This window comes from Protopterus annectens, chromosome 3.part0 (genome assembly GCF_019279795.1).
Source record: "Protopterus annectens isolate FY-2018-M chromosome 3.part0, PAN1.0, whole genome shotgun sequence".
Classification (NCBI taxonomy): Eukaryota; Metazoa; Chordata; order Ceratodontiformes; family Protopteridae; genus Protopterus; species Protopterus annectens.
The window spans coordinates 1095013247-1095027292 of record NC_056731.1 but is presented as its reverse complement, the minus strand read 5'-3'; the positions used below and the strand labels follow the sequence as shown (position 1 = coordinate 1095027292).

General features: G+C 40.4%; 1 protein-coding gene across 5 annotated transcripts in view; it reads left to right on the top strand.

The window, feature by feature from the left end:
* The window catches only part of DROSHA (drosha ribonuclease III), a 3547421-nt gene that overhangs the window by 2848281 nt on the left and 685094 nt on the right, over window positions 1-14046 (top strand). For all 5 annotated transcript variants that reach the window (XM_044065333.1, XM_044065331.1, XM_044065329.1 and 2 more), the window contains exon 26: window positions 4249-4406. In XM_044065333.1, coding sequence (XP_043921268.1) covers window positions 4249-4406 — 158 coding nt within the window. The remainder of the gene's footprint in view (window positions 1-4248; window positions 4407-14046) is intronic.

Sequence of the window (14046 nt, the reverse complement as noted above, 5' to 3'; positions counted from 1 at the left end):
CCTGACATCTCAGATGCTCAGGTAAGAGCCGCCTCTCCAAAGCAAAAAACACAGCATCAATGGGACCAGAAGGTGTCCCGGGCTGCATCCTACATGAACTCCAGGAAGAGCTAAACCCAAACATAAAACTTCTGTTCAATCTCAGCCTTACTACAGGATATGTACCCAAAGAGTGGTGTACAGCAACAGTGGTCCCTCTCCACAAAGGTGGTGCCTCAACGGATCCTGGAAACTATCACCCCATAAGCCTGACTAGCTTGGTCTGCAAAGCTATGGAAAGGATCATCATGGACCTCATAAATAAAGATATTGGGGACCCACAGAAACTGGATCCTACCCAGTTCGGCTTTGTTAAGGGCAGATCCTGCCTCTTAAACCTGGTCGATTTCTTTGAAACAGTCACCAAGGCCATTGACGAGGGGAAGGTGGTTCACACAGCCTACCTGGACCTCGCAAAAGCCTTCGATACAATACCCCACTCGGGCATTATAGATAAGCTCACCAGCTTAAATATAAACCCATATGTCACTAGATGGGTTGCAAACTGGCTCTAGGACAGAACCCACATGGTTAGAATTTCTGGAGCCATGTCAGACTCCAAACCAGTTACAAGTGGCGTCCCACAAGGCTCAGTCCTGGGACCTCTCTTGTTCGGTATATATTTCTCGGAGGTACAGGCCAACACGGAAGGACTGTGGCTGACCAGATTCGCAGATGACTGCAAACTAGGCGCCATAATCGACTCTCCAGCCGACACAAGCATCCTACAAAAGGGCCTCATAGAAACAGACAACTGGTGCCAGAGCCATGGCCTCAAGCTAAATGCCAAAAAGTGTATAGTCATCCCCTTTGGCAAAAACAAAGTGCCCACAAATTACCACATAGGTGGTAATCCATTAAGTACGGAAGAAGTAATTAGGGACCTGGGGACCCAAGTTGTTAGCAATCTCTCATTTGAAAACCACGTGGCCAAAGTGGTTAGAAAAACATTTTATATAGCCCACCTAATCATGAAGGGATTCACATCTAGATCAGGGGAGGTCATCGTGCCTCTTTACTCATCCCTCATCAGGCCCATAATTGAGTACAATGCCCCTTTTGGGATGTACCTTACCAGACACCTGCAGCAACTGAAAAGACCCCAAAAGTACCTCACCAAGAGGATCAAAGGGCTCAAACAGATGCCATATGCTGGTTAAAGAAACTCCAACTCTACTCAGTGGCATACCGCCTGCTCAGAGGCGATCTGTGCCTGACGTATAAAGCCGTGTCCAACCCGGAATTAATGGACATGCTGCACCTCAGAAAATCCAAATCCCATCGAGCTATGCGCTCGAGAGACTTGAACCTCAGCACTGAAATAAATAGGACATGCTGGAGGGACAGATTCATAACCCGGAGGCTCCCTTCACTCTGGAATAAATTCCCAGTCCAGGTTAGGCAGAGTCCCTCATTGACTCTCTTCAGGAGGAATCTTGATGAGTGGATGGGAGATTGTAGGTTTACCCCGGGTATCACTTCTGTCACTGTTAGACAGAGGCACAGTATACTAACCTCGAAAAAGGGCATAGCAAAATTCATTTAAAATGGGTGGCAAAAGCCAAACACACTCTGGCTAGACTTATAAATGCCCTAGGGCAGATAGCCTAGTATGAACCTATGAACCTTACTTGCTGGTATGTACCTATATCTTCTACCCTTTACTACCTATGGGGAGTATTTGCTGGTAACTAAAAGTTGTTGTTTGCTTTTCCTGTCTATGTTTTATTAGCAATTTGAATTGCCTATCCATTTGGGGGCACCTGACATCTGGGGCAAGAAAAACTGAAAAAAAATGGCGTCGGCTGCATCTTGTATACCCCTGTCGCACTGACGTCAGGGAGGAGGCGACGGCAACCGACGCCGGACCTAGACTTTGGAACTCAGACTGACTTGGGAACCGCCTGACGGCAGGATAATCCAAGTGTAATGACTGCAGCAGTGTATACACTCGAACATCTACATTTATGGCAGGTACAAAACTGTACTTTATGGTGCTACTGCCATCTTTGAATTGTGTAGTCTTATGTATCCTGAACTTGCAGTACAGCAGGATTGGCTAGATTACATTTGATGGGACAGTGGCATGAATGTTAAGTTTTCCATGTGTTCACACAGGCTTTATTGATCTCTGCAAGTTGTGCTAGTTTTTATTAACCCTACATAATAACATGTACTTTGTTACTCTTATTACATCCTTCCTGTCCACAGCCTTTCAGCTGCCTCACTTTTTTTGCAGCTTGTTATCCCCTTTAACCATTTATCTGGCAGGATACTTAATAGCTTCCACTGAAGAATGAGTGTTGACACTTGACCACTTGATGGCCACCTTCTGCAGGCAGCAGTCCACTAGTACTTGGACCTATAGAGTTAATTATGGTTCAGATATCTTGCCCCTATACCTCGTGAGCTGTATGCTTTTTTTTTTTACTTAGATACTGTCCTTTGTCTGAGTGACTAAATTAGATCTCTTTCTTCACTGCTGATAGGCAGCAAGTTGTGTTTAATAAAAATGTCTGTATGGTTTACATTCCAAGGCTGCAAATCACCAGAGAGAAGAGAGCCTCCTCCTTCTAATGTTGTTATGCATGTTAGAATACAGTCCTCCCCCCAATGAAAATCCTTCCTTGCATCAATGCAGAACCAAAAAGTAAAGTATTGGCAGAAATGTGGCTGCTGTTATAATATAGCAACCCGCCTTTCTAACTCAGAATAACTGAAAGGATTTTCCTTGAAGACACAGTATACACAGTTCTACAACAAATTAACACATCTGTCTGAAAAGGAAAATAATAGTACTGAACTCCTAACTATGACAGGGACTTATGAATACGTACACAATACTTGTAAATCCTAAAATGAGCCTGTAGAAGCATCAGCAGTCATACTGACACTGCACTTGTGTTTGTACTAACTAAACCAAATGGCAGCAAAACCTTCCTGTTTTGCTGTCCCATGCTATTTCTAGTTGGCCATGAACTTTTAAAATGTTCAACTGTTTGTTTTGCTTTAATTCAGAGAGTTTGAGGGTGCGGTTAAACTTCATCATCTTAGGAAATAAGATCCACATGAGCAAACCAAAGTTTTAGAAAACATTTAAGATGCTATTGCACAAGCTAGTTCAGGTAGGAATCTTGAATCTTTAAGCATGGTTCATTATATGGAATGGTAACTTTCTATATATTCTTCAGGGCTGTTATTCAGCAGATAATTTTAATTAAAAGAACCCTCATTCCCTTCCCATAGTGGTACTTTTTGCTTCAGTGTTTCATCAGTCATCTTTGTGTCTCCTCAGTCTTCCTTGGGCATCACTTGTCCCCTTGTCTTTGAATCTTTAAAGGGCTACCATTAAATAGGCATAGAACATTGTACGTCTCTTAAATGTTTCTCAACTCAGTGATGTTTAGTGCATCGTAATTTCTGCTTTTCATCTAAATTTTCCTGAAAAAGTTCACTGCTTCAGGTTTTGTTGCTCCTGTTTAGTGAATGCCATGTCCATAAGGTCATATTATTTTATTTGTCTGTTTCAGTCTGTTTTCACTCCTTTTTCCAGTATTTCTCTGTCCCTGTTTTACAAGTGCTTTTATGTGCATGAGGAAGTGGCCCTTTCTATTTGGGCGCATAGTGTATGTGAACTGTCTGGACCTTAAACATCATACAGACTTAAACCTGAGCATCTGAAGGCCAAAACCTTGGGGGGGAAGGCCAGTATTGCTCCTGTAAGAAGAAATAAGAGAGCTTTAAGCTGTGATGACTACTTCAAACCCTGGAAAAGAACTATGAAAAGATGAGTTTACCATCCCTAAGGGAATTTTTTTATCAAAGACATTGGAAGGAGCTTAAAGAGAGGGACCTGTTTGTCTAGTGCAAACTGCTTGAAGACTGTTCACCATTGGCAGCCATCTTCTGGTTGGATGGGCGGAAAACAAGGAACTGCTGAATAAGTTGCTCTACAAGATCTGCAGTGATGGTAGGTACCTGTGTTAACAATCTTTTTTTATTTGGCAGTTTGTTTAAAAAAGTAAGGACCAATCTCAGGGTGTTTTTTGTTGTTGTTGTTTCTTAGGAAATTCAGATTTAAACTAATAAAAAGTAGCTTTGAAGCAGAAAAGTACACTGATGCTTTAATTTTTTTTAGCTTTTAGTTAAAGATTTATTTCACATACATAAACTATTTACTACTGTGTTCATAGTTTCATTTTGCTTTAGTTGCAGGAGCCTCATACTGACCGACACCTCATTGAAACTTCTCCAGTCCTTCAAAAACTGACAAAATTTGAAGATGCCATTGGAGCAAATTTTACTCATGTTCGGCTTCTGGCACGTGCTTTTACTTTACGTACTGTAGGCTTTAACCACCTTACATTGTAAGTATCTGAAGTCCATTTTTTTTTCTTGTCTGCATATATCTGCAGTAACAGGAGGTGCTTAATGACCAGTTTCACTGTTTGCAACCCAAAATGATAATTTTCTCATTCTTTGCATGAAGACGTTTAAAAAAAATGCAGAAAGTAGACTTAAAACACCACTGTTTAGATCTGTGCTCTGATGTATTCAACAGATTATCAAAATATTTGCATTATATCAATAAATATTTATTACTTCTTGGGTGAGGAGATGGATACTTTATATATATGCTAACATTGCCATTAGAAAAGGATGACTTTACATTTTAAATAGATTATATCTCTATCAGCATTTAAAACCAGACTGGATGACTGAATGAGTGATCATAAATTTTCGTGTAGTATATATGGGCAAAATCTACTTAATGGTGGACACACTTTAATTTCCCAACAGTATTGGGTGGTATGTCTGAGCTTCTCAATGCTCTTTGTGACCGTAAGCTTAGTAAGAACTTATGAAGCTATGACTGGCATTGGATGCCTCTGTGCAGCACTTGTCCAAATACATGGACAACTGTATTGCCTGGCTGCATCCTTCATTGTCTAGTTTCTCAGCGAAGAAAGGCATTTTGCTGCTTATTTTTGGTGATTATGTAACTTGGTATTTTAAATCAAATAGATTTTGTGTGCAGTTCTGGTGTTGGTGGACATGATTTGTAGTTTCCTGAGTGGTTGGCAGTTTGCTGTGTGCAGGTGCTGCTGTTTTGTTTGTTTTTCTGAAAATCTTTTATGATTACTGGTGTTGGCCATCCACATAGAGGTCACACTTTATTTGGTAACCCCAGGCAATGATGTAGCTAGGCGTATTGTTTGTACTCTACTGAGTACAATTTTCTGTACATTGCGTAGAGAAACTATGGCTTTTTTAGGCCATACGGTGTCCACAACTGTCTAAATTAATGCCTCCATTAAAAGTTTCATGGATTGAAAAAAAATATCTGTTTAGTTTTTTTTAGAGGGACAGTGATGCATTCATTTCGTAAGTGCTTGGGGTGGCGCTTAAAAATTTTTAACTGACAGGTTGGCTGAGGGGCAGGAATAAGAGCAAACAAGGTCAAAATTATATTCTTTGGCTACACCTGTGGCCCCAGGGTACCATTTACTTTCTTGTAAACGTTGGACTTAGGCTTTTTCTTTGTGACCCAGGTGCAAACATTAAGTATTCAGACAGTAGTTCTATTTGCGTCTGTCACTCTTCCATGTTACAGTGCATGCACATAGCTACACCTTTAAAGTGTTTGTCATGTGACTGAAAGAATAGCTTTCTGATAGGGAGCCGTGCCATCCCTGTCTTTGTTACTGCATTCCAGAAATAAAACTGTGATGCCATTAAGGGTGAAAAAAGACAACAGTAGTATTTGTTTGTGATTCTTCCCACCATAATAATGGCAACATTTGGCACCACAAGAGAATTCTTCGTACTTGTTTTCCATACTTGTAAGAAAGGCTGAATGGGAGCTACCATTTGGAATATGTAGTGTTTCTTCAATACAGTCCATTAGTGTATCTGACTACTAACTGAAAAAAATGTGGAAATTTGTTAGTTTGCAGATTGGAGCCAATGTTATTCTTAGATTTTTTTTTATTTCTGACCATACTATAGTACTTCTTCCTGTGGTATGGTGTTTTAGTTCTTGGACCCCCTCCCCCAGTAGTATAGATGTGATGCCATTTCAAGTGGTACTCTTCAATCATGAGCATCCTTAAGTATGCCGCAGAGCTTGCCTTATACATCCCATTTGTTTATGCCCTATAAGGAAGATATATTGAGTCCAGTATGGTGCTTTGGAGTTTAAAAATAGTACCTTCCCTGGTTTTTGATCAGTCTGGTTTATGTTTGCTTGTGTGTGTGGCATGCATTAAGAGTGTACCCAAGTATATTGCCCACCTTCTGCTGCTTTTTTTGTCATTTGACAGCTTTTTTGTTGCCTTAAGAGTTAATCAGTGGATTGATGTTTAGGTAAGGTTACTGGTCTCGTGATAATCTGTTACCCAATGAACATAATAATGGAATGTACTTATCCAGACACATCCAACAATTGGAATGTCCGCAGAGGTTTCTCATTAAAAGAATGCAGAGTGTAAATTACTTGTCCTGTGCAGACATCCTCAAAGCCGTGTGCCTGTATTCTGTCTTCTACAAGCCGATGATGGGAGATAAACCCAACCCTGATGGGATCTACTTCTAATACTCAAATGGCCATGTCATCAAATGTCATTTTCACAAGTAAACACTAGCCCAAACTTCAACGAAACACACACTGGAGTAAAGAAAACCCACCTAGGTGGGGGGATATGCTCTCTACACCTCCTCTAACTATAGATACCAATTCCGGGATTGCACTACAGTGTAGAGAAGGGCGTCTTGGGCAAGCGTTTACTTGCCCTGGGAAAAATTTGCCATTCATGTATTTTGTTTTCACAAATTCCATCTCGTGAAAATGAAATTCGATGATGTGTGGCCATTTGAGTATTAGAAGGGGATCCCACTGATGGACATCCTGCATATCTGCAAAACAAATAGAACCAGAATTACCCATTCTGAAGACTTAAACTTTGTAATGTAAATATTACCTGCTGGAGAGACAGGTAAGTATCCCAGAGACTACCCCTTCTCTAAAACAAGCTCCCCATCCTTGTGAAGCAGAGTTCCTCCTAACCCGATTTAAGTGCAAGTTGGACAGCTGGATGGGAAACAGGAAGTTCATCCCCGGGTTGGCACCTGTCTCTCTAATGGACACAGGCTCATCTCCCAAACCCCTGCTCACACTTATCAAGGGTGTCAGAACTTCTCGGAGATTTGGGATGTATGTCCAGGCTTAAAAAGGCCCTTATGGTCGTTAACTAAGTAAACACCTATGAACCTATAAAAATGAAGTGTGAGATGATAGGGATATACAAGAATTTTCAAAATACCTCATGATGCCTTTTGTGTTTCATGCAGAAAAGCATACCATTTTGGGACAGAAACATGTTCTTAAACATACATTTTAAGACCTTACAGCTTGGACCTTGAAGTTAAACTGTGTAGTATACAAAATTGACAGTCTTTCACAGAAAAGGCACATCACTGTCTACTGTTAGCCAAAGGAGGGTTACTGAGAAAGTATTTTCCTGACATATGCGAACATTTGCACCAGTGATGCATCTGATTGCTGGCTGAATCTGCTGCCAGGAATTAAAGCTGCTTTTGCAACATATTCTGATGCTGTCTGTGCCTCTGATTTCTACTCTTACTTAAATAGTTATTGACTAGGCAGTCTCTATCGACACCAAATGTAATAAGGGTAAAAACAACTCCCTGTGTTGGAATACCCATGTAAACAAATTATAAAAGAAGAGAAAGAAATTTGCTTATGTTCATATGAGGTCTCATTCTCCCTACCTTAAGAGCACACTTGAGCAAACTATTAAAGAGCTTAAGGGAACCATTAGGATGCTCAAAGTTGAGCATGAACATTAAATAGGTACTAAAACCAAAAAATAGCTACAAGTCTTTTGTAAATATGTCAGGAAATTAAAATCCAACAATACGCAGAGCTAGTCCACTATAATACTGCACACAATGACCCAAAGAAAGTAGCAAATATCCTAGCTGACAAATTTAGTGCAAATTTTACTCCACCCACAGTTACAGCTATTCCACAGATTCCATTATCTGAGCCACCCCCTGTATTTACTATATAACATGTTCTATCAACCATCTCGAAAGCAAGAACAAGTTATCCATGGACTCTGATAATATACCAGATTGTCTGATTATCAGTGCCAACTGTGACTTATATAAACCGCTAGGCAACCCTATGTAGGAAACCCTAACCTAGGTACATCTAAGCCTCTCCATTGGTTACATTTCTGAAGTCAAGAAACAGCATTTGTAATGCCATTGCACAAGGGTGGCCCAACCATGAACACTGTTAACTGTAGACCCATAAATCTCAGTAGCCCCATGTACAAAGCTATGAACATATTATCTGAAGACCTCATTAATCCCATTACAGCAACAGTCTCTGAAGAGATGAGGGCCCAGGTTTAAGAGATTTTTCAACCTTGCCAAAGGAAGGCCTTCCCACTTTAACTCCTCTTTTTTTTTTTTTTTTTTTTTTTTTTTTTTTTTTTTTTTTTTAAATAAAGCAGTGGATTATGCAGTACATGCAGCATTTCTGAACTTGGCTAAAGCCTTTGACACTATTCCGTATGTAGACATTACTGACAGACTTGTAAATCTGAATACAGTTCCTTATGTTGTGTGGTGGTAAGCTAACTGGTTGTTTGACAGAATGCATGTGGCTATAGTTCCAAGTGCCACTACTAAACACAAAACTCTTAGTAGTGGTGTACCACAGGGCTGAGTGTTTGGCAGTCTCCTATTGGTCATCTCTTTCTCAGACCTTCAGGCTAGCACTCCAGGCCCGTGGTTATTTAAGTTTCCAAACAACTGTAAATTGGGTGTTTTTATTATTCCTTCTACCGATTCTCAATTTTTTCCATCTTGTATTGGATCATATTAACAAGTGTTGCAAGGGCAGTGGTCTCAAATTAAATGTGAAAAAATGTAGCATATTTTATTTTGGTAAACAAAACAGTTTCAAGTACCGTTTAGGTGACAACCCCCTCCAGTCAGACACTGTTGTAAGGAGTCTAGACACACTTAATAATAATTCCTTACAGTAAACAATCATGTCTTGACTGTAGTTTAGAAAGCCTTCATTGTGGCTCATCTAATTTCCAAAGGTATTTTCACTAGATCTGGAGAAGTCTTAATTCCCCTTTATTCATATCTCATCAGACCCATTATTGAATATAATGTACCTTTTGTCATACATTTGTTTAAACATGTCTCAAAACAGTCACTTAAAATTTCATGGTTTTCAGGACAGACTGGTAGCCCTCTCTTTAAATTTGCACTGTTATAGATTCTTCTGTGGAGATCTGTGTCTAGCCTTTTGAGCCTCAAAAGATCCAAACCATCTGGACTTTCTATTCCCTCACAGGACAAATGTATCTCAAATACTTGGTTAAAAGAACTAAACCTTCATCAGCAGATAAGTAAGGCATGATGGTGTGATAGATTCATATCTCAACATCTCCCTTACCTCTGGAGCAAACTTCAGCTACGTGTCAGGCAGAGTAGAACACTTGCCAAGGTAAACCTAGATAATATAATGGGCAGGCTTAAGTTATCCCAAGTGTACCTTGCCTTATCATCCATGAGGATGGACTTGTATAAAAAACCCTCCTTCAAACTCAGCAGTTATTTCTGTGGAATTGGATGTGAACTGTAAATTGCTTCCTTCCACAAATGCCTTATCCAGTGACAAAGATGGCAGGGCCATGGATACATGTGGTAAAATGTTGGCACATCTGACATCTTCATAATGTTTTCTGTCTTTGATTACATGACTAAAGTGATTTCCAGTATTCCCGACTCTGACACTAAATCATCTGTACAGGACACCCTTAACTCAGGCTCTGTAATATCAAATAATTACATTACATTGTGGATATGATGCTGATGATGCTCCCTTTAGCTTATTTGCTAATAGATCAGAAGGTGTGCCTGGCTGAGGCTGTAGACTTCTTGATGATGTCAAAACCAAACTACTTGATGTACCTTTATACAAAGAAAAATACGTGGCACTTCTTCAGCTGAGATTGTACAAGTGCTAAAAGAAAGGGGAAAGATAATGCAAGGCTTTAAGTAGATTTTTCTTTCCCCCATCCCCAAGTTTCAGACGAACCACGCCACTGAATCTGCACCATTTTTTCATAGATCACAAAAACCTTCTCAACAAAAAGGAAATGTTCAAAAAAATGGCAGGACAAACCCAAATTAAAATGATCCAAAGATTCTTTAACTGACAAAAATACTAACTTCTACTAGGAAGACTTTTTCTTTTTGTTTGGAAAACACTAACATGAGATGGTTGGGTTTTGGATACAGACTTCACTGAAATTCTCTATCAACACCTGTAGGGCTTCATCAGTTCCCATTACAGCAACAGTATCTTACATTTGTGATTGTTTTAGATCTGTTTCATCAGGGGATAGCAGAACCAGAACTCAATATTTTTCCTAGTCCTAAAAAGCAAGGGAATGTGAGACCAATCCTGAATTTATTGCTTTTCAGTACCTTAAGTTCCAAATTCAAGATGATAATTCCCCAAAATCTTTTTCCTGTCATCATCCCTCAAGCATTCTTAGGTACTTCGACCTAAATGATGTCTGCCTGCTTGCTCCAGTTCACACAAAACACAGAACCATTATTTTTTTTTTTTTTTTTGTGCATCACTATATCATTTTCTGTTTACTGCTTTGCCTTCTGGCTTATCTGTGGACCCAAGAATTTTTGTAAAATGTATAGGTCCTGTCATAGCTTTCTGTAGGCTCCAGGGTAGCCTTATCTTTCTATACTTGGATGATTGCTTGATTCATGCCACTTCACTTCAAAAAATTCTTCAGAACTTGCTTTTCACAAACAGTTTTTTTTAAAGCTCTAGCATTCCTTCTTTCAAAAAAGTTTTGCATCCTACTTCCTGTCCCTGACAAATTTTCAAACAACCTCAGGTGTAGCGATTTTAAAATATGAGGAAGATTCAGTGGTACCTCAAACCAGTATAGGCTCAACACTGTCATTCCCTTTCTTATCCAATCCATGTCTTATATTTTGTGAAGAAATTACTGTTTTGATGGCTGTATCAGGGATTTTCTTTGTTTTCTTGTCCTGTCTCCCCAACAAAAGATACCAACACATTTCAGATTTTGCATGGGGGCATGTTCAGAAGGCATCAAAGTTCAGGCATTTTGGTTCAGATAAGACAGGAACAAACACACACATGTCAAAGAGGCAAAAGCTTTGATTTCCTCTCTTCAGACTCTCTCTTATCTCTGGAGCCCCTGACCTCTTCAAAGTCTGACAGGCAATATCACTGTCATGTGACTTATCAACAAATTGGAGAACAAACTTCTGCTCTCTTTGCAGGCTTCCTATAATAGCCTGGGAGCTGGTAATTCATCACAACCTCTTTTTTCCTGATTGTGTGCATCCCTTCAAAATAAAACTCAGTGGCAGACTGAGCAGATCCAAAGCAGACCCTCACAAATGGATGCTGAACCAAGATGTCTTTCTTTAGATTGTTCATCATTGGGAAATTCCCCAGATGTCTTTTGGCCTTTACGTTGAACAAATAGCACAGGCTGTTTTGTACCAGAGCTGTTTGCAGAGAAGCTTAGAAAATGACTGCCTTCTCATTTCCATTGCAAAGGAAATTCCTGTAGCTTCTTTCCATTTCCACTCATCCTAAAGATCATTCTGAAGATTACGAAAAATAGTCCAAAGATGATGATGTTTACTCCCTTTTGGCCCCTAACCAGGAAAAGCTGAAAGAAAAACAAAACTCTGAGGGCATGCTATAGGTAATAAAAGAGACAAGAAACTTGTTATTTGAAAATTTTATGTTTCTAAATGGAAAATATTTTCTATATGGTACCACACTAGAGGACAGAACCCATACCAACTGGGGGTCCCCATTATCTTCCAGTATTTGTGTGAGCCACTCACTGCAGGCCTAGCATATACCTGTATTAAAGTGCACTTACCAACAATTTCAGCTTTTGATCTATTAATCCCCTTCTTTCTTCACATTTTGAGGTCATGCAGTTTCTTAAAGGTATTCACCACATCAGGCTTCCCAGAAAATGTATTTCTTGTCCATGAGACCTGAACTTGTTTACTTGAAAAGTTAACATTGGCCCATTTTGAAATTGCATGAGTTGAAGGGATACTTTAGAGCTAAGTAGAATCCGCGGTGGTGCAGCGGTAGCTTTGTTGCCTCACAGCAATTGGTTCTCCCGTTCGATTCTCGGCTGGAGTGCGGGGAGTGCCTTCTGTGTGGAGTCTGCATGTCCTCCCCGTGGTTGGGTGGGTGTTCGAAAGACATGCGTAAATGGGCGTGCCTTCGTTGAAGGTTGAACATCGAGCTGGCACCTCGGCGTTCATCAAAGTCTACTGCCGATCATTAGCAGACCGGAATCCCGCTGTAGCGACCCCTAACTGGGAAAAGATGAAAGACAACAACAACTTTAGAGCTAAGCAGTTGAGGCTCATATACATAGCACAAGCAGAAGGTTATTAATCAAAGTGAAAAGAGACGATGATATAATGAGCAGGAGGAGTTCAAGAAATAGAGAAAGAGTAGGATTTTGTATGCAGGTCCTTAAGAAGAGTATTTGCTGACTTGCTGCTCTTTGGTGGAAGTCAAAAGGCACTTATCTCTTCATCTTCAAAACTAGATAGCCATCACACAGGATCCATGGGTGAAGAGAATCATTTACAGGGCCTACATAATTCCATTTCTGTCTAAACCAACCACACCTTACAAAAACTCTTCCAGAAGTCTCACTGTGTTAAAGAAGATTCACAACCCAAGATGTCTGCCAGCTGCTTGGAAAAAAAGTTCCCACCCCACCGCAAAGGATTCAAAGTCTCTTCAAGGTTCTTTCTAGGCCCAAAAGACAGAAAGGACCTCAGAACTATACTGGACCTCAACAGCTTAAACACATATGCAAGAAAGGAAAATTCTGGATGATTACAGTACATTTCATTCTTCTTCTCCTTAGGAAGGGGGGTTGGATGCACTAGATGTCATTGGGAGGCCTTCAGGATCCCTGCTACCAAGTGAAGAATGTAAGGCAATCTGGAAGGTTTCCTTGCTTGAGGTTGGGAGCCAGGAATTCAGAGGAGTGTCCTTTGGTCTCACCACAGCCCCCATAGGTATTCACCAAGTGCATGGTAGTGGGGATGGTAGCAGTTTATCTCAGACTGCAAGGGTCTGAGTGTTCTCATACCTACATGACTGGCTCCTCACTGCAATCATAAAGGAATACTTAATCCTAGCAAGAGACTATTTACCTTACTTGTTTAAATCTTTGGTTATCTCCATAAACTGTGAAAAGTCAAGCCTGCAATGCACTCCGTCCTTGGGATTCATAGGTTGCCATTTAGATACAACCTCTCAAGTAGCAGAACTGCTACAGTCAAGGATGACTTCACTTTACATACAAGTACAGGATGTTCAGCTGTCACACACCAGCAATATCTCTAATTCTCTGATTATCGGGTTGCATGGTGGGTTTAGTAGCTCTGGATTTCCTATCATATCACTGTTGCAGTGTTCTTTACATAATTGATCTCCTGCCAAGAATAGCCCAACATCTGGCCAGTATGCCAAAGCCTTTAAGTCTTACAGGCACTGCACGTCACATACATGCTCCATGTTCATGGTTTAGGGTATAAAGGTGATGACCAGATGCATACCCTCAGAACTTCTTTACCGCCAGTCTGAACACCATTATCGAATGTAGGTCTGAACACCCTTCTCCTCTGCTGGTTACTGGCTGTTTTCAGGTAAGTGCCCCATTGGCGTTTCATCTCTCCTTTTTCTATTTTGTGTGGTGTTTGTGTTTGTCATCAAGGAAGGAAGGTATCAGTGTCGGAGGCAGATTCCCCATAAAGACTGTTACGACCAGCACATTTTGCTTGAGTGCTTCTCAAGACCTTTCACACTGCTTTATCTGCCAAGCATCTGTGCCTGAGACTCTA